We start from the raw sequence: 19,481 nt of genomic DNA on the forward strand, positions 1-19,481 counted from the left end.
TGATCTGAGCCAGAGGTCATGAGCTTAACCAACAGAGCCACCCAGGCACCCCTCCTCTATGTCTTTTCACATATTGATAGCCTATGTCTTTTTAGTACTGAATAATATTCCATTATCTGGATGTACCACAGTTTATCTGTTCACCCACTGAAGGAAATTTTAGTTATTTTCAAGTTTTGGCAAATATGAATAAAGCTGCTAAAAACTTCCATGTGAAGCTTTTTGTATAGAATGCTTTCTGTTCATTTGGGTAAATACTAGTGAACACAATTGCTCGATCGTGTATGTGGTCAGAGTATTTTCAGTTTTCAACTCACTGCCAAACTGTCATTCCAAGTGGCTTTAATACTTTACATTCCCACCATTTTGAATGGTAGTTTCTGTTGTTCCATACCCTCACCAATATTTGGTGTTGCCAGTGTTTTAGATTTTGGCTATTCTGATAGGTGTGTGGAGTTAGGTTGCTCTGTGTTTTAATTTGTAATTCCCTAAAGATGTTGGATTTTGAACATCTTTTCATATATTTGTTTGCCATCTGTATATTTTCTTCAGTGAGGTGTGTCTGTTCAGGTCTTAACCCCATTTTTAATCATGTTATTTTTAAATTTTGAGTTTTAGGAGTTTTTATAGTTTGGATACAAACCCTTTATCAGATGGATCATCTGCAAATAGTTTCTGCCAGTTTGTGGCCTGTTTTCTCATTTTCTCGGTAGTCTTCTGCAGAGCAGAAATTTTTAATGAAATCCAGCTTATTATTTGTTTCTTTTTTGGATCATACCTTTGGTAATGTATCTAAAAGTCATTGCCATAATCATAGTCTTCTAGGTTTTTTCCTATGTTCTAGGGGTTTTATAGTTTTGTATTTTATGTTAAGGTCTGTGGTCCATTTTTAGTTGTTTTTTTGAAGAGTGTAAAACCTGTGTCTATAGATTGATTTTCTTGCACGTGGATGTCCCATTGTTCACCATGATTTGTTAAAAAGACTTCTTTCTGCTCCATTGTATAGCTTTGTTCCTTTGTCAAAGATCAGTTAACTTGTATTTGTGTCAGTCTATTTCTGGGCTTTCTATTCTGTTCCATTGATCTGTTTGGTCTTTCCACAGTGTCACACATTCTAGATTACCGTAGGTTTATTTTACGTCTTAAAGTCAGATAGTGTCAGTCCTCTGTCTTTGTTCTTCTCCTTCAGTATTATGTTGGCTATCCTGGATCCTTTGTTTTTCCATAGAAACTTTAGAATCAGTTTGTTCCTATCCACAAATAACTTGCTAGGATTTTGCTTGAGATTGCATTGAATCTATAGATTAAGCTAGGAAGAACCTAACATCTTGACAGCCCTGAGTCTGTCTATGAACATGGAGTATCTCTTTATTTTGTTCTTCTTTGATGTCTTTGATCAGAGTTTTGTAACTTGACTTATATATATCTTGTATATATTTTGATATATTTTTACTTATTTCATTTTTTGGAGTGCTAATGTAAATGGCAGTGTGTTTTTATTTTTATTATTTATTTATTTATTTACATAATTTATTTATTTGAGAGAGAGTGTGTGTGTGAGAGAGAGCACAAGCTGGAAGGGGAAGGTGCAGGAGAGGAAGAGGGAGGAGCAGACTCCCTGCCTAGCCGGGAGTGTGATGAGGGGCTGGATCCCAGGACGCTGGAGTCATGACCTGAGCTGAAGGCAGACACTTAACCGACTGAGCCATCCAGGTACCTGGCAGTGTGTTTTTAATTTTAAACTCCACTTGTTCATTGATGGTATATAGGAAAAGAATGGTATATAGGAAAAGAATGACTTTCACATATTAACCTTGTCTCTTGCAACCTTTCTATAACTGCTTATTAGTTTCAGGAGGGTTTGTTTTTGTTGTTGTTGTTGTTGTTGTTGTCTTTTTACAGTGATTTCCTATATAGGTGATCATGTCATCTATGAACAAAAACTGGTTTTTTTTTCCTTTTTTCCCAACTGCCATACATTTTATTTCCTTCTCTTGTCTTACTGCATTCTTTAGGACTTCCAGTACAGTGTAGAAAATCAGTGGTGGGAGGAACATCCTTGCCTTGTTACTGATATTAGCAGGAACACTTCCAGTTTTTTACCATTAATTCTGCTGTTAGCTGTAGGTTTTTTGTAGATGTTCTTTATCAAGTTTAGTAAGTTTGCCTCTATTCTAAGTTTGCTCAAGGTTCTTATCATAAATAACTGTTGAATTTTGTCACATTTATTTTTTCCTCAGTAGCCTGTTGGTGTGATGGATTATATTAATTGATTTTTTAATGTCAAACAAGCCTGAATTGCTGGGATAAATTTCTATTGGTCATGGTAAATAGTTCTGTTTATACATTCTTAGACTTAATTTGCTTTTTTTTTTTTTTAGGTTCTGCTTTTATAGAATATTTAGCCTGTGGTTTCCTTTCTATTTATTTATTTATTTACTTAAAAAAACTTTTCTTTTGGTTATCTCTACACCCAATGTGGGGCTTGAACTCAAAAGCCTGAAGGATTCATATGCTCTTCCAAACAGAGCCAGCTACGTACCCCAGTAATTTTCTTTTCCTATAATGTCTCTGTTTCCTTTGGTATTAGGATAATTGTAGCCTTATAGAATGAGTTAGAAGTATTCCCTCTGCTTCTGTGTCTGGAAATGATTGTAGAAAGTCAGTATAATATTCTTCTTAAATGTTTGATAGAATTCACCAGTAAACCCATCGAAGCCTGGTGCTTTCCATTTTGGAAGGCTATTAATTATTGATTCAATTTCTTTAATAAATTTAGGCCTATTCAGATTATCTATTTCTTTTTACATGAGTTTTGGCAGATTGTGTTTTTCAAGAAATTAGTCCATTTCATCTAGGTCATCAAATATGTGGACATAAAGTTGTCCATAATATTCCTTTATTATATTTTTAATGTCCACAAGGTGTGTAGTGATACTTCCCTTTAACTTTTGGTATTAATAAGTTTGTGTCTTCTCTCTTTTATCTTAGATAGCCTGTCTAGAAGGCTTTTGATTTTATAGGTCTTTTCCAGAGTGAACTTTCAGGTTTTTGATTTTCTGTATCGATTTTCTGTTTTCAGTTTCATCGATTTCTGCCTTTATTCTTTTCTTCTACCTACTTTGTTTTTCTTTATCTAGTTTCCTAAGCTTGAATCTTAGATAATTGATTTTAAATCCTTCTTTTTCAATATATGCTTTTGATGGCATAAATGTCCCTCTAAACACTGCTTTGACTGCATCCTACAAATTTTAGATAATCTGCATTTTCATTTCCATTTACTACAAAATATTTTAATTTCTTTCAAGATTTCTTCTTTGACCCATGTTTAGAAATGGATTAATTTCTAAGCATTTTGCGATTTTATAGCTACCTTTCTGTTGATTTCTGGTTTAATTCCATTATGGTTGGAGAGAGCATACATTGTACAATATCTCCTTTAAATTTGTTAAGGCATGTTTTATCACCCAAAACGTGGTCTGTTTTGGTGAATGTTCTATGTGAGCTTGAGAAGAATGTGTAATCTGAAGCAGTCTATCGATACATGTCAGTTACATCCAGTCAATTGAGGATGATGTTTAGTTCAATTTTGTGCTTATTAATTTTCTGCTTGATGGATGTTTTCAGTTCTGATACAGAGTTGTTAAAATCTCCAACTATTAAAGTGGATTCATCTGTTTTTCCTTGTAGTTCTCTCAGTTTTTACCTCACATTTTTGCTGCTGTCTTGTTAGGCACATGCACATTAAGGATTGTTAAGTCCTCTTAGAGTTTTGACCCCGATAACTTTCCTTTCTGTAAAGTCTGCTTTTTCTGAAATTAATTTAGCTACTCCACTTAACTATTTCTTTAAAATTTAAGTACTAGTTAAACAAAATAGTGTAATATTGGTTTCAAGAGTAGAATGTAGTGATCCATCACTATGTATAACAACCAGTGTTCATCATAACAACTGCCCTCCTTAATACACATCACCTGTTTAGCTCATCTGCCACCCGCCTCCCTCCATCAACCCTGAGTTTCTTTTCTGTTGTTAAGTGTCTCTTATGGTTTGTATCCTCTCCTCTCTCTCTCTCTTTTCCTTCCCACATGTTCATCTGTTTTGTTTCCTAAGTTCCAAATATGAGTGAAATCATATCTGGGCCTGAGTTTTTGTATCTGACAGTCTGGAGACATTCTCAGTCATTACTGTTTCAAATACTGCTTTCATTTCCTCCTCCTCCTCCTTGTAGTGTTATACCCTTTATAGTTATCTCACAGTTCTTACAGTTCTTGGATATTCTTTTTTATTTTTAACAGTCTTTTTTTTTCTTCTTAAGTTTTGGAAGAACTGTGTTTAGAGACATTCTTTTTTTTTTTTTCTTTTTAAATGTTTATTTGAGAGAGTGAGAACGTGTTTGGGGTAGCAGGGGTTGGGGGGACAGAAGGAGAGCATCCTCAAGCAGATTCTGCTAAGTGCAGAGTCCAATGTGGGGCTCAGTCTCATGACCCATGAGATTATGACCTGAGCCAAAACCAAGAGTCAGATGATCAGCCAACTGAGCCACCCAAGTGCCCGTCAGAAACATTCCTTTTTCTGTTAACAGTATTTCTGATGTCTAATTTTTTTTCTTCTTTCTAAGAATAGCCACCTCTGTGCTTCCATTATCCATCTATTCTTGTCTGTTGTTTATCTTAGCATTAATTCCCTATATTAATCATAGTTTAAAAAAAAATCTCTGGTCTGATAATTCCAGCATTCCTATCATATCTGACTCTGCTTCTCATGCCTGTTCAATATCTGCAGACTGTGATTTTGCCTTTTAATATATTTAGTTTTTTGTTGAAAGTTAGACCTGATGTACTAAGTCAAATGAAATGTGATAAATATGCCTTTAGTAATAAAATGGTAAGGTATAGTGGGAGAAGTCCTCTGTAGTCCTGTGATCAAGTCTTATTCTTTTAGTGAGCCTGTGCTCCTGGAATGTGAACTTCCCATTCAATCATGGGACAGGATGGTTCAAGGCAACTGGAATTTAGTGTTTTCTTCTAGGTAGGTTAGCTTTCTTCTAGGTAGGTTAGTCTCTAGTTAAATAGTTTATCCTGAAGACAGGTCTTGTTAAGAAGAACATAGTATTCTGGTATATTTCAGAGTGGTTCTTTTTCTCCTCTTCCTGCTGGAAACATGAAGAGATTTTCCCCTGGTGTTCACTGTGAGGACATAGTAGAGCTCATGGAGATAAAACTCAGATAAGTCAGTTGTCTCCTGTGACTGGGTCTCCCTGGAGTTTTTGACTTTCAGACTTGTATACTCTGAGCCTCCAGTAGTTCCATCAGTTTCAGCATTGGTTGCAAGGAATATTCTGTTCTGGTAAGTGTGACTTTCTCTATTCACTTGTTTCTCCAATTCTGGGGGTAGTAGTTTACTCTGTGACCTTATTTCTGTCAGATCTAAGAAGAGTTACAGATTTTTCAGTTTGTTCATCTTTTTTACTTGTAAGTAAAACAGATGAAGGGGAAATTTCTGAGCTCATTACATGCCAAATTAGAAACTATAAGTCCATATTATTTTTTTTAGTTTCTTAGCCTAGCCTACCCATCTTACTGAGTTCTAGGCCCACCTCTCTGTCTACTGTTCATCTCTATTTGTATGTTCAACTGGTATCTTAATATCAATTGGTTCTAATTGTAATTAAGTACATCTACATAGACCTGTTCTATATGACCTCCTTACTTCAGCTCAGAATATGATCTTCCCTGTTACTTGACTCAAAATCTCAAACCATGGTCATAGATGACATTTCCTGTCTATTCACTTCTTTAAAAAAAGTTTTTGCTAAATCTTCTCAATTCTACATCTAGACTTTCTTCATTCTGTTTTGTGTGCTCTTGTTCAGCTCCTCTTTTTGTCCAACTAGGTTAGAATAATTTTTTTTAAGATTTATTTTAGAGAGAGAGAGCACACATATGTGCCACTGTGGGGAGGGGTAGAGGGAGAGAATCTTCAAGCAGATTCTTTGCTGAGCATAGAGCCTGACATGGGGCTTGATCTTAAAACCCATGAGATCATGAGCTGAGCTAAAAGCAAAAGCCAGGTGCTTAACTGATATGAGCCACCCAGGAGACCCTAGAATAATTTCATAAAGTGAATTCATATCCATTCTCAGTATCTTCTAATTCCTGCTGCCCACTGCATCCAGTTGTTGTAGCACTTGCTTGTCCTTTTTACCCTTCTCTTTCCCTTCAATCAAACGTTACTGAGAATCTACACATAACGCTAAATGCCAGGGAATACAGAAATTTACAAAACACAGTTTACAATCTTCTTAAATCATGCTACTTTGTTGTTATAAAACGATCACAAGTTTTCCCATTTCCTATGAATTAAGATTTAATTCTGAACCTTGTGATTCTATAGTATGGCCCCACTTGGATTTTTAAACTTTTCCTTCTATCCATCCCCCCTCCCCCGCCTTTTATCTATACTTTAAAGATATGGGTACTCTGAATATATTCCATTTCTACCTTTTTAAAATGTTCTTTCTGGAATACTTTTCTGTCTTTCTCCATTCCTATCAGAATCCTCCTCATTTTCAAAGTCTATCTCAAAAGTTACCTCCCCCATAAAGCTTTTTTCCTTATTCTTCTGGTGCTGTCTTCATTTATCTTCCAACCTCCCTATACTTTGTACTTAAGATGACTTTTCATAGGTGCTGGGGTGGCTCAGTCAGTTAAGCATCTTCCTTTGGCTCAGGTCATGAACCCAGGTTTCTGGGATTGAGTTCTGCCTCGGGCTTGGTGGGGAGTCTGCTTCTCTCTCTCCCTCTGCCCCTTCCCCCCACTCAATGTCTGTCTGTCTGTCTCTCTCTCTAATAAATACAATCTTAAAAAAAAAAAAAAAGATGACTTTTCTTTGGCTACTGTATTATATGGTGTCCTGTATATAATTATCTGAGGATTTCTCGTATGCTTCTGATAGAATTTGAGTTTTTGAAGGATAGTGCTAGAGTCTGTCATCTTTGAAATACCCAGCACATGATAAAATGCTATTTATGTAATTTTTGAATTGTAGCTTCACCTTTTGGTGAAGTATGAGTTCCTCAAGGTCTAGTTCAAATTCATTTGTATAAAACTTCCCTTAGCTACCATATAGTACCACTATCTTAGCACTTACACAGTTTTCATTTTCTTTTTTTGTGATACTTTACTAAACTGGTGGGGACTTGACTTTATCAACTGTTGAATCCCAGTACACAATTCCTAACATGTGCTTAGTAAATACTTGTTGAATAAGTAGAAAAATAATGTCCACTTATTGTGGACATTATTATTCAACTTGTGTTGAGTAAGTAGAAAAATAATGTTTCTTCACTTTGACATTACTTTATTGGTATCTCTTTTGGCACTTACCACATTCTAATTTACTTGAGGAAATATTTACATTTTCTGATTGCCGTCTCCTGGTTGTAATGCTGCAAGGGAAACGGGAAAAATCTCATCTGAAGTCCTTACAAAGCCTCACTCATGGAAACAAGAATACATTTGTTCAATCAGCAATTATTTTTTTGAGCTCTTATTTTATACCAGTGATTATTCTAGGAAATAGGGGTCTAAGAACAACTAAGGTGGGCAAAAATTTCTGCTTTCATGGACCTTATTTTCTAGTTAGGGGAAACACTTTCTTAATACTTACCAAGTTTATGGGGTGCCTGGGTGGCTCAGTGGACTACAGCCTCTGCCTTCGGCTTGGGTCGTGATCCCAGGGTCCTGGGATCAAGCCCTACTTCGGGCTCTCTGCTTAGCAGGGAGCCTGCTTTCCTTCCTCTCTCTCTCTGCTTGCCTCTCTACCTACCTGTGATCTCTGTCTGTCAAATAAATAAATAAAATCTTTAAAAAAATCAAAAGTACTTACCAAGTTTAATATTAGCTGGAAGTGATCACCTGTTAAGAATTTTTTCTTTAGTTTCTATTTCCCTGGAACTTTCACTTCTATTTAATGTACTACTGTGTCTCTAATTATATTTTATAACCAAAAAAGTTGCCTTTTATTAAGCTTCTGTTTATGTGATAGGAACTTTATATATTTTACCTCTGTTTTTCAAAAAACAAAAACAAAAAACACTGCAAGGTAAGCTTTATTATTTCTGTTTTATAGATAGGAAGACTGAGGCTTGGCATTGGTAAGCAAATCAACTTGATTTAATCATGGCATATAACTACAAAATAGGGGAGCTGGGATTCATGCCAAGGTCTCTCTGTTGCTAAAGCCTAGATATACTCTCTGTACTCTACCTGATTTCCAGTTTCTTCCTAATTTTTTCAAGACAAGTAAACGTTTATCTTTTTTTTTCCTCTTTCTTGATAGCCACAATATGAGAACAGTTCACTCCAGACTCCATTTTCTGATCAGTCAGTGTCCAATTCCCAGCAAGAGGAACTTGAGCAAAAGCTTGCGTCTACTGAGAAGGAGGTTTTGCAGCTCAATCAGTTTCTCAAACAAAGAATAAGCCAATTTAGTGAAGAGAAGAAGAAACTGGAAGAAAAGGTAGGTATTTTTAATAAAGTTGAATTAGGTCAATAACAGCCCTTCAACATATAATTATTCGTCATCTGCTGTATTTCAGATGTGTGTTATAGTAGGTTGTACATTTATATTGAAATGATTAGTTTTGCGGTAACTTTTGAGAAAACCTGTGCTGTTCACAAAAATCTAGGGATTTTCTTGAGGGATTAAAAATACCACAGTACAATGGAATACTATGCAGCCATCAAAAGAAATGAAATCATGCCATTTGCGATGACGTGGATGGAACTAGAGGGCATTAGGCTTAGCGAAATAAGTCAGTTGGAAAGGACAACTATCATATGATCTCCCTGCTATGAGAAAGTGGAGATGCTGCGTGGCGGGGTTAAGGGGGTAGGAGAAGAATGAAACAATATGGAATTGGGAGGGAGACAAACCATAAGTGACTCTTTTTTTTTTTTTTTTTAAGATTTTATTTATTTATTTGACAGAGAGAAATCACAAGTATTCGGAGAGGCAGGCAGAGAGAGAGAGAGGGAAGCAGGCTCCCCGCTGCGGGACTCGATCCCAGGACCCCGAGATCATGACCTGAGCCGAAGGCAGTGGCTTAACCCACTGAGCCACCCAGGCGTCCCCATAAGTGACTCTTGATCTCACAAAACAAACTGAGGGTTGCTGGGGGGAGGGGGGTTGGGAGAAGGGGGAGTGGGGTTATGGACATTGGGGAGGGTATGTGCTATGGTGAGTGCTGTGAAGTGTGTAAACCTGGTGATTCACAGACCTGTACCCCTGGGGATAAAAATATATATGTTTACAAAAAAATAAAAAAGTAAAAAAAAACCCCACAGTATATCTTGCTAATGAATAGTGAAACCTTTCTTGAGTTAGTTGCCTAAACTGAGATGTGACACAAATATCTATTTTTCTTTTCTTTTTGGGTTCAGTTTCTTTGTCATGTTGGGTATAAAGGATTGGTATAAATAAAGATGGTACTTTTTTTTTTATAAGCACATGACTTCATGTTATTTAAGCTGCAGCCCCGGATTCTGAACAAGTGGTGAAAAGCCAAATATCTATATGTACGTAATATATCTGTATATTTATTTGACCTTTCTGCCTTTATTAAAGTATTTATATACTTCATCTCATTCCATTATAGTATCATTAAAGATCAAGTAGATTATCTACTAGGCCTAATTTACTAAAGAAGTATAGATCCTTAAGCTGCTAACTTAGTTGCAGAACTGGTTTTAGATTTCTCTCTTGATATACCCAGCTTATTATTCTATTAACCGAACCTTTCATTCAAGTGATCTTGAAAAAATTACCGTGATTTCTGTAGGCACGTTTGGAACTATTAATAGAGAACTCAGTTGATATTTGTGTGTGTGTGTGTACACATATATATATATACACACATATATGTGTTTGTGTGAATTAAAATTTTGATCTTCCAAAAACTGACAAATATTTTAGATGATTTCTCTTTCTCAGCTATATGGTGTATTTTATCTTGGCTAACTTAAAAGTAACTTAAGTACCTGTTTCTTGTTTCTTTTCTATATTTGTGGGGCTTCATACAATACCATAATCTGGAGGGAGCTAAGGAAATATTGGTTATATAGATGTAGGAGGGATTAAAATATTTTCTGACCTGATATTTGTTAATTAAAAGATTGTGTGAAAATTAATGCTGTTTCAAGGGTGCTTAGCTGGCTCAGTCAGTAGAGTATGCAACTCTTGATCTCAGGGTCATAAGCTGAATCTGTACATTGATGTGGAGCCTTCTTTTAAGAAAAAAAAGAAAATTGTAACAATTCAGTGGATACAATTTTTAAAATATATTTTTATGTTTTATCCAAAGTCTTCTCATCTTTTATTACTTTTGGTGTCCAGTGCTTAATAAAATCAATTTATATACTCACCACATATTTGACAGTTTCTACTTGGATATCTTTTTTTTTTTTTAGGACTTTATTTATGTATTTGACAGACAAAGATCACAAATAGGCAGAGAGGCAGGCAGAGAGAGAGGGGGAAGCAGTCTCCCTTCTGAGTAGAGAGCCCGACGCAGGGCTCGATCTCAGGACCCTGAGATCACGACCCGAGCCGAAGGCAGCACCCAACCTACTGAGCCATCCAGGCACCCCTCTTCTTGGATGTCTTAAAAATATTTCAAACTGTTCATCCAAAGCATAATTCTTAATTTGCCTTCGAGTGCCCTCCTCTTAAAACAAGATTTCTTCATTGTTCATTACTCTAAATTCAGTTATTCATGCTGAAAATTTTACTAACACTGATTAAGCCTGTCTCCTAAATATGTAATAGAATCCAGACTGGTCTAAGTTATCATATCTTGGCAAAGCTTTTGTCGTCTCTGAAATCAATCTTGCCCTGCCTGTCTGCTTTCCCTCTATCTCCATCACCTTTTTTTTTTTGGTTATTGTTGCAATTTCATGTATTTTTTAATTACATTTTGAATAATCAAAGCCTAATTTATATATAGTCAAATGTATAGATCTTAGGTGTTCAGTTTTGTTTTACTAATAGTATATAGCAATATAACTGCTATCTAAAATAAGACACAAAGCATCTCAATCATCTGGGATGCCTGGCTGGCTCATTCAATAGAACAGGTTACTCTTAATCTCAGTGTCATGAGTTTGAGCCCCATATTGGGCATAGAGTTTACTTAAAAAAACAAACACTTCAGTCACCCAAGAAGTTTCCTTGTACTTTCTAGTCCAGTCTCCTTCCTCTTTCTGAAGCACTGTTATCACCATAGATTAGTTTTGAGTCTTCTTGGACTTCCTATAAATGAAGTCATACTGTATATATATATTTTTTGTTGGTCTTCTTTCACTTAATATCTTTGAGATTTATTCACATTGTTGAATGTATTCCTATCTACTACTGAGTTGCATTCCCATTATATAGATCACAATGTATCTACTCTGCTATTAATGGATATTTGGATTGTTTGCATTTTGGGGAAATTGAATAAGGTTGCTGTGAACATTCTTAAACCAGACAGTTTTTCATTTCTGCTGAATAAATTCCTAAATGTGGAATTTCTGAGTCCTACATTTCATATGTAAATAAGTAAATGTAAATAGATATTTAACTTACAAGAAACTATGTGAATTCTGCACACTTAGTGACCTTTCTGAGTTGGCTATGTGGGTTGGGGCATCCTGAGCCAGTTGTCCTGTGCTGAGATGTTCACCTCCCCTAAAAACACTTAGATCCCCATGAAGCCCAACTATACCCAAGTGCACCAAAAGATCTGGGTAGGAGTGAGGTTGATGGGCTTCATCGTTAATAAAATCAGGAGTGTTGATAAAAGTAGTAAAACTTTGAAATCTTCAACTCCTGCACCTGCTTATGGTCAATAACCAGCTCTACCAGGAGTACACAGCAGATGGAACGTCACCCTGGCTGTAAATTTCAGTCGGCTCTGTTAGATGGGAACGTGGCACATCACAGTACACTTGTGGAAGTGCTGTTTCCTTTGTAGAATGAATAAATATATCTGTGGGATGCAAGAAAGAAAGGAAGAAAGAAAAAGAAAGAAAACCTGAGTTCTCCCTAGTGTTTGTATCTTGTAACACTTCCAATATCAGTGTATGAGAGTTCCAGTTATTCCACAGCCTCCTGGCCATTCTTTGTAGTGTGGAGGACTGAACTTTTTCTTTCTTTTTTTTTTCTTTTCAGCATAACAGTATTCATTATTTTTTCACCACACCAAGTGCTCCATGCAATCTGTGCCCTCTATAATACCCACCACCTGGTACCCCAACCTCCCACCCCCCTGCCACTTCAAACCCCTCAGATTGTTTTTCAGAGTCCATAGTCTCTCATGGTTCACCTCCCCTTCCAATTTCCCCCAACTCCCTTCTCCTCTCTAACTCCCCATGTCCTCCATGCTATTTACTCCACCCCCAGACTACTAGAATTCATACAGCAATTCAGCAACGTGGCAGGATACAAGTCAGTGTACAGAAATAAGTGGCTTTCTTATACACTAACAATGAAAATACAGAAAGGGAAATTAGAGAATCGATTCCATTTACTATAGCACCAAGAACCATAAGATACCTGGGAATAAACCTAACCAAAGAGGTAAAGGATCTGTATTCGAGGAACTACAGAACACTTATGAAAGAAATTGAAGAAGACACAAAAAGATGGAAGACCATTCCATGCTCTTGGATCAGAAGAATAAACATTGTTAAAATGTCTATATTGCCGAGAGCAATCTATACTTTTAATGCCATTTTGATCAAAACTCCACCGGTATTCTTCAAAGAGCTGGAGCAGATAATCCAGAAATTTGTATGGAATCAGAAGAGACCCCGAATCACTAAGGAAATGTTGAAAAAGAAAAATAAAACTGGGGACATCACGTTACCTGATTTCAAGCTTTATTACAAAGCTGTGATCACCAAGACAGCATGGTACTGGCATAAAAACAGACCCATAGACCAGTGGAACAGAGTAGAGAGCCCAGATATGGACCCTCAACTCTATGGTCAATTAATCTTCGACAAAACAGGAAAAAATATACAGTGGAAAAAAGACAATCTCTTCAATAAATGGTGCTGGGAAAACTGGACAGCTATGTGTAGAAGAATGAAACTCGACCATTCTCTTACACCGTACACAAAGATAAACTCAAAATGGATAAAAGACCTCAATGTGAGACAGCAATCCATCAGAATCCTAGAGGAGAACATAGGAAGTAATCTCTTCGATGTCAGCCACAGCAACTTCTTTCAAGATATGTCTCCAAAGGCAAAGGAAACAAAAGCGAAAATAAACTTTGGGGACTTCATCAAAATCAAAAGCTTCTGCACAGCAAAGGAAACAGTCAAAAAAACAAAGAGGCAACCCACGGAATGGGAGAAGATATTTGCAAATGACAGTATAGACAAAAGGTTGATATCCAGGATCTATAATGAACTCCTCAAACTCAACACACACAAAAGAGGCAATCATATCAAAAAATGGACAGAAGATATGAACAGACACTTCTCCAATGAAAACATACGAATGGCTATCAGACACATGAAAAAATGTTCATCATCACTAGCCATCAGGGAGATTCAAATTAAAATCACATTGAGATATCACCTTACACCAGTTAGACTGGCCAAAATTAGCAAGACAGGAAACAACATGTGTTGGAGGGGATGTGGAGAAAGGGGAACCCTCTTACACTGTTGGTGGGAATGCAAGTTGGTGCAGCCTCTTTGGAGAACTGTGGAGATTCCTCAAGAAACTAAAAATAGAACTTCCCTATGACCCTGCAATTGCACTCCTGGGTATTTACCCCAGACATGGAGATGTTGTGAAAAGAAGGGCCATCTGTACCCCAGTGTTTATAGCAGCAATGGCCACGGTCGCCAAACTGTGGAAAGAACCAAGATGCCCTTCAACGGACAAATGGATAAGGAAAATGTGGTCCATATACACTATGGAGTATTACGCCTCCATCAGAAAGGATGAATACCCAATTTTTGTAGCAACATGGACGGGACTGGAAGAGATTATGCTGAGTGAAATAAGTCAAGCAGAGAGAGTCAATTATCATATGGTTTCACTTAATTGTGGAGCATAACAAATAGGACTGAACTTTTTAAAAGAAAGATGCAGTCATTTCACTTACATTACCCAGCATGCCATCTGGGTGTTATCTTTAAAAATGAGAATCAAATTCTTCCCATAGCCAAAAAGACCCTGTCTAATTATATAACCCTAGGCTCTGTCAGTCTCCCCTTAGTGTACTGAGTCACGGTGTGGTGCTTGTAGCTGCTCAGACAGGTCATGGTTTGTTTCTGGTCCCAAGAGTCTTGACACAGAGTTTTCTGTTTGCCTGGTAAATACTTGTCTTCTCCCACTACTCAGTCACCTATTTATTTTGTCAAGTCTCATCTTAAATATCTTTCTCCTCCAACTCCTCCTTTCCTATGTTCAGAGCATTTCTTGTTTGTTTTTTCAGTGCTTACCACGATTTTTGTATAATCGTTATGTTTTAGTTTTTCTCTGTAAGCTCCAGTATGGCAGGGGTGTATTGGTTTGTCACTGTAGCATATGTAGCACTGTTCGTGGTGCCTGGCATAGGGAATGAATGAATGGATGGATGGATGGATGGATGGATGGTTGGATGGTTGGATGGATGGATGCTTTCAAGTGATTTTTGCCAAGAGGGAAGAAAAGAGTGAGGTAAGCCCAGCAAAGGACTATGAAAGAATAAGTAGAAATAATTAAAGATGTCAGAGGAGTGCATGATAGAGCAAATTCCTGAGATAAATAGGGAAGGGTTGATTACAGATGCCAAGATGGAGGAATTAGTTTTGGAAAAGGGGAATAGTCTCTCTGTGGAGTGAGGCAGTTGAGAATGGAAATGTGTAGAACAGAAAAATTAAGAAGGAGGGTTGGTGTAGTTGGTTTAATTGGTTGAGTTTGTGTCAGAGACCACGGAGATGATTTGAATTCTTGAAGGGAGTATAGATGCTAGTAAAAAACTCATGGGTAATGCATCAGCTGACCAGCATGTTAGACCCACAAGAGATTGGATTGCATTGTTTCATTCTACATTGCCTTTCTGTTATCCTGATCAAGACTGATACTACAACAGGAAAACATTTAATGTGATAACAGCAACAATGGAAGTTACTCTTTGATAAATTCTTTCTTGTATATACCAGACAGCATGTTAAGGTATATTCAATACATTTTCTCATTTAATACTAACTAATCTTCACAAAAACCGTAAGGCATAAATACTGTACCCCCACTTTTAAAAATGAGCTAATTGAAGCTTGAAGAAGAGTTGAGTAATTTGTTCAGTTGCATGTAAGTAGAAACTGTTGAAAAGCTAGGAGTAAAATTCAAGACAGTTTCCTTTTTTTAAGACAGTTTAAATCTTCAGCCAATGCTTTTTGCTTCTAATAATAATTTACTAAAAACAAAACAAAGCCTGGAGGAAAACATTTCCTCAGTAGTCTGTTTTGTCTAATTATTGTATTTAAGATGAAGAAAAATATATTCATTTGTAAACCTTTTCTGAAAACAGAACCATCCTATTACCTTCTAGGAATAATTTCAGTACAAAATGGTATCTCTTCGAAAGGATAAAAACCTAACCTTTTATAAATAGAATAGGGAAGATTTATTAGTGATTCCTTATTTGCCTAGAGGTAATTACTGAAGTTGATTTTAGTAATCAACATATAAAACTTGAAAGTTCACAGATACACACACACACACACACACACACACACACAGCTTTTCATCTGCAAAGGGCTTAAAAAAAAAAAAAGACCAGTGATCATGTGTAATCAACTTACAGTCAACAAGTAGCATAAATAGTATCCAGTAGGAGGCTGTTGGCAGAGATTAGTGATCAAAGGCAGCAAGCCTGACCTGACAGCAGAAAAGATAGTTGACCAGCCACAGATAAAGAAGAAAACAAGGACATCTTTGAGTAATAGAAGACATCATGATCAACCTATTCTATTGGATGCTTTTTGAGGACATCATTGTATCACATTTAAGACACTTAAAGAAATAAAAATGAATTAGGGAGCCTTTAGTAAAAATAGGCTGGTTAGTTATTTCTGTAACTTATAGGGTCATTTGCTAAGGCAGGAGCAGGCTTTATCAATGGGGAGTCCAGGCACAGGTGGCTGCTAGAGTATAGAAATCAGGTTATGTACAGTGGGGAAGAATTGAAAGAATGTTGACCTTTCAGTCAGATGATTTATATCTAAATCTTACTTACCTCTGTCTCAGTGACTTGTGGTTAAGTTACTAATGATCTCTGGACCTCATATTCAAAAAAGGAATCACATATCTTTTTCGGAAAAAAGTCTTTTCACATCCTCTGTTTAGTTTGTAATCATATTATTTGTTTTTTGATGTTGAGTTGTATAAGTTCTTTGTGTATTTGGATATTAACTCCTTATTAGATGTAGCATTTACAACAGACATATGAAAAAATGCTAAATATCACTAATCATCAGGGAAATTAAAATCAAAACCACAGTGAGATATTACCCTACACCTGTCAGAATAGTTAAAATAAAAAATGTAAGAAACAACAAGTAATGGTGAGGAACACTTGTGCACTATTGGTAAGAAGGCAAATTGGTGCAGCCACTGTGGAAAACAGTATGAAGGCTCCCTAAAATACTAAAAATAGAATTATCAGACGATCCAGTAATTCCACTACTGGGTATTTACCCAAAGAAAATGAAAACACTAATTCAAAAAGGCATATGCACTCCTGTGTTTATTGTAGCATTATTTACAATAGCCAAGATACAGAAGCAGTTCAAGTGTTTATTGATAAATGAATGGATAAAGAAGATGTGGTATATATAAGTGCCACCGAATATTACTCAAATGTAAAAAAGAATGAGATCTTGCTGTTTACAATAACAAAGATGAACATGGAGATTATAATGCTAAGTGAAACAAGTCAGAGAAAAACAAATCCCATATGATTTCACTTATATGTGGAATTTAAGAAACAAAACAAATGAAAAAAAAAGAAAAAGAAAAAGAAAGAAACCAAAAAAAACCAGACTCTGAGATACATAGACCAAACTAGTGGTTACCACAGAGGCTGGGGGGGAGAGGGGCAGTGGTAAAATAGATAAAGGGGATCGAGAGTACACTTATTTTGATGAGCACTGAGTAATGTACACAGTGTTGAATTACTATACTGTACACCTGAAACTAAGATAACACTGTATGTTAATTATACTTCAGTGAAAAAAGAAAAAGGGAATTGTATTATGTGGTCTTTCAGGTCATTATAATGGTCAGGAGTCTGTGAGTTCCATTAGATCACAAATTGTCACACCAGCACACTGGCCTTTAATCCTGAGAAATCCCCAGTAAATAATGGGATTTGTCAGTTTTACCAGAGTTGCTCCTTACCCAAGGTAATAACTGGATCCTAATGTTATTGATGGAATGAATAGATAAAAGGAGATGTGGTTTATTTTTCTAATTGAAGTTGTTTTAATAAAAGTTGTTATATTGGACTTTAAAGAAATTAGATAAGGCATGAAAGAAACTAGGTTGTGCAAAGTGTTAGTGTTAATAAAATTTGGGAGAGCAAACCATTATATTGGCAATTACTGCACTTATTTCCCTGGTGTATGTGGGAAAAGGCTGTAAAAATATTTTAGAACCCTGTAAGTTTCTAGATTTTAGAAGATTTTAGAACTTAACTGGTAAGTTAAGGTGAGTAAGAGTCTAAAGTCTACCTTTTAGGTAGCTATTTGTGTACACATATTATTTATATTTGAGCTGAAATATTAAAGAACTTTGAATATGATATGAAATTTAAAGATAGTAGTTTTTAAGTAGAAAGGTGGAAAAAAAATAGTACATAGGTCTGAGGTGCAGCCTAGAGAAATTGGCATTTATTAGAATCATAGTGTGTGTATTCAGTTAGGTGTTCAATTAACATATTCCATCAATCCTAAAATGACATCGTTGGTGCAGCACACCTTTATTATATGTAATATTGAGTAAGAAAATATGTTGCATGTTCAATTATGACATAATACCTTAACGGTAGTCTTAGCTCGAAGGATGCGTTTGTCTCACTAGTGCCCTTATTTCTTCCCAAGTATCTGGTAATTTTGGTAAGTTCTCCTGGCTTTGATTGTGTTTCTTGAGTACATGATAAGCAATTTATTAGCAAATCAGTAACAAAACAGCTTTAGTAACTTGTAGGTATCTTCCTTTCTTAAGTCACATAAAATATTTGGATACAGCTTTGTAAGAAATAAGTAATTGGAATCCTCTCTCCAGAGATGAATATTTACTTCACTGATTTTAAAATTATATCCTGTGGCTCTGTTTCTTTTTCTGGATACTCAGTAACTGTTTTCAACACCAAATTATAATGTAACATTTTTAAGGTAATTTAAACATCATTTAAACTCAGCATATAGTTGCAACATGTACATACTGTTGAAATGACAGAGGTGGGAATAGCTTTGACCAAGTTTGCACATGTGCTGGCAGTAAAAACTCTATCATCATTTCTAGCCAGCCCACGGCAGTTTTATAAGATGCCATCAGTTGTAAAAGCAGACAAACACAGAACTCTTGATTTCAGTGATATGAAAATTTGTAAAAATGTGAATCTTAGAATTGATGAATTAAAGTGAATCTTACTTGAGTTGGTGGTAGCCTTAACTATAACCTAGATCTGTTGGTTTAGTTATTTTTTTAATGCCACAAAGCCCCTGAAGATTCAATATCTTTTTCTTTAGCTTAAAACCAGAGATAGATATATCAGTAGCCTGAAAAAGAAATGCCAGAAGGAATCCGAACAAAACAAAGAGAAGCAGAGAAGAATTGAGACTTTGGAAAAGTATCTGGCTGATCTTCCAACTCTAGATGATGTACAGAGTCAGAGTCTACAGGTAACATGAACTAAAATGCTCATTTTTAAATAACATGAAAGCCTACTACTTTCTTAAATTGACCCTTTGGAAATTTCATAATTTTTTTATAATTTAAAATTTTTGTTCTATATTTGGCTAATTATGTTAAATCTAAGTGTTTAATTGCTATTTTGAGGATTAAACTTTAATTAGAAACTTTAAGCATGAGTTTATCTTTCTTATTTATTAACATATGATTACCTTCCTAAGAAATCTGTGTGTTAACTTTTTACTTAACATTGTACTCTAAAAGGCAGTTTCTAAACCAGTCTGACAGCTCCATTCCAAACACACAGGGGTTCACCACAGTTCTGACTTTACCCAATGTTCTCTATGATTCTCCAAGGCTCAATAAGACTTTTTTACTATCTTTCCAGATATTTGATTTGTTTTCTTCATTCTTCTTACCCTTTCCATAAATTCTTTTTTTTTATTATTTATTTTTTATTTATTTTCAGCATAACAGTATTCATTATTTTTTCACCACACCAAGTGCTCCATGCA

The 19,481-nt window shown here is 35.8% G+C and overlaps 1 protein-coding gene across 3 annotated transcripts in view; it reads left to right on the forward strand.

Moving 5' to 3' along the window:
* The window catches only part of CEP85L (centrosomal protein 85 like), a 172,771-nt gene that overhangs the window by 121,058 nt on the left and 32,232 nt on the right, over window positions 1-19,481 (forward strand). For all 3 annotated transcript variants that reach the window (XM_059177727.1, XM_059177725.1, XM_059177726.1), the window contains exons 6-7: window positions 8,344-8,523; window positions 18,804-18,956. In XM_059177727.1, the coding sequence (XP_059033710.1) occupies window positions 8,344-8,523; window positions 18,804-18,956 (333 nt within the window). The remainder of the gene's footprint in view (window positions 1-8,343; window positions 8,524-18,803; window positions 18,957-19,481) is intronic.

Source organism: Mustela lutreola, chromosome 6, assembly GCF_030435805.1.
Source record: "Mustela lutreola isolate mMusLut2 chromosome 6, mMusLut2.pri, whole genome shotgun sequence".
Classification (NCBI taxonomy): domain Eukaryota; kingdom Metazoa; phylum Chordata; class Mammalia; order Carnivora; family Mustelidae; genus Mustela; species Mustela lutreola.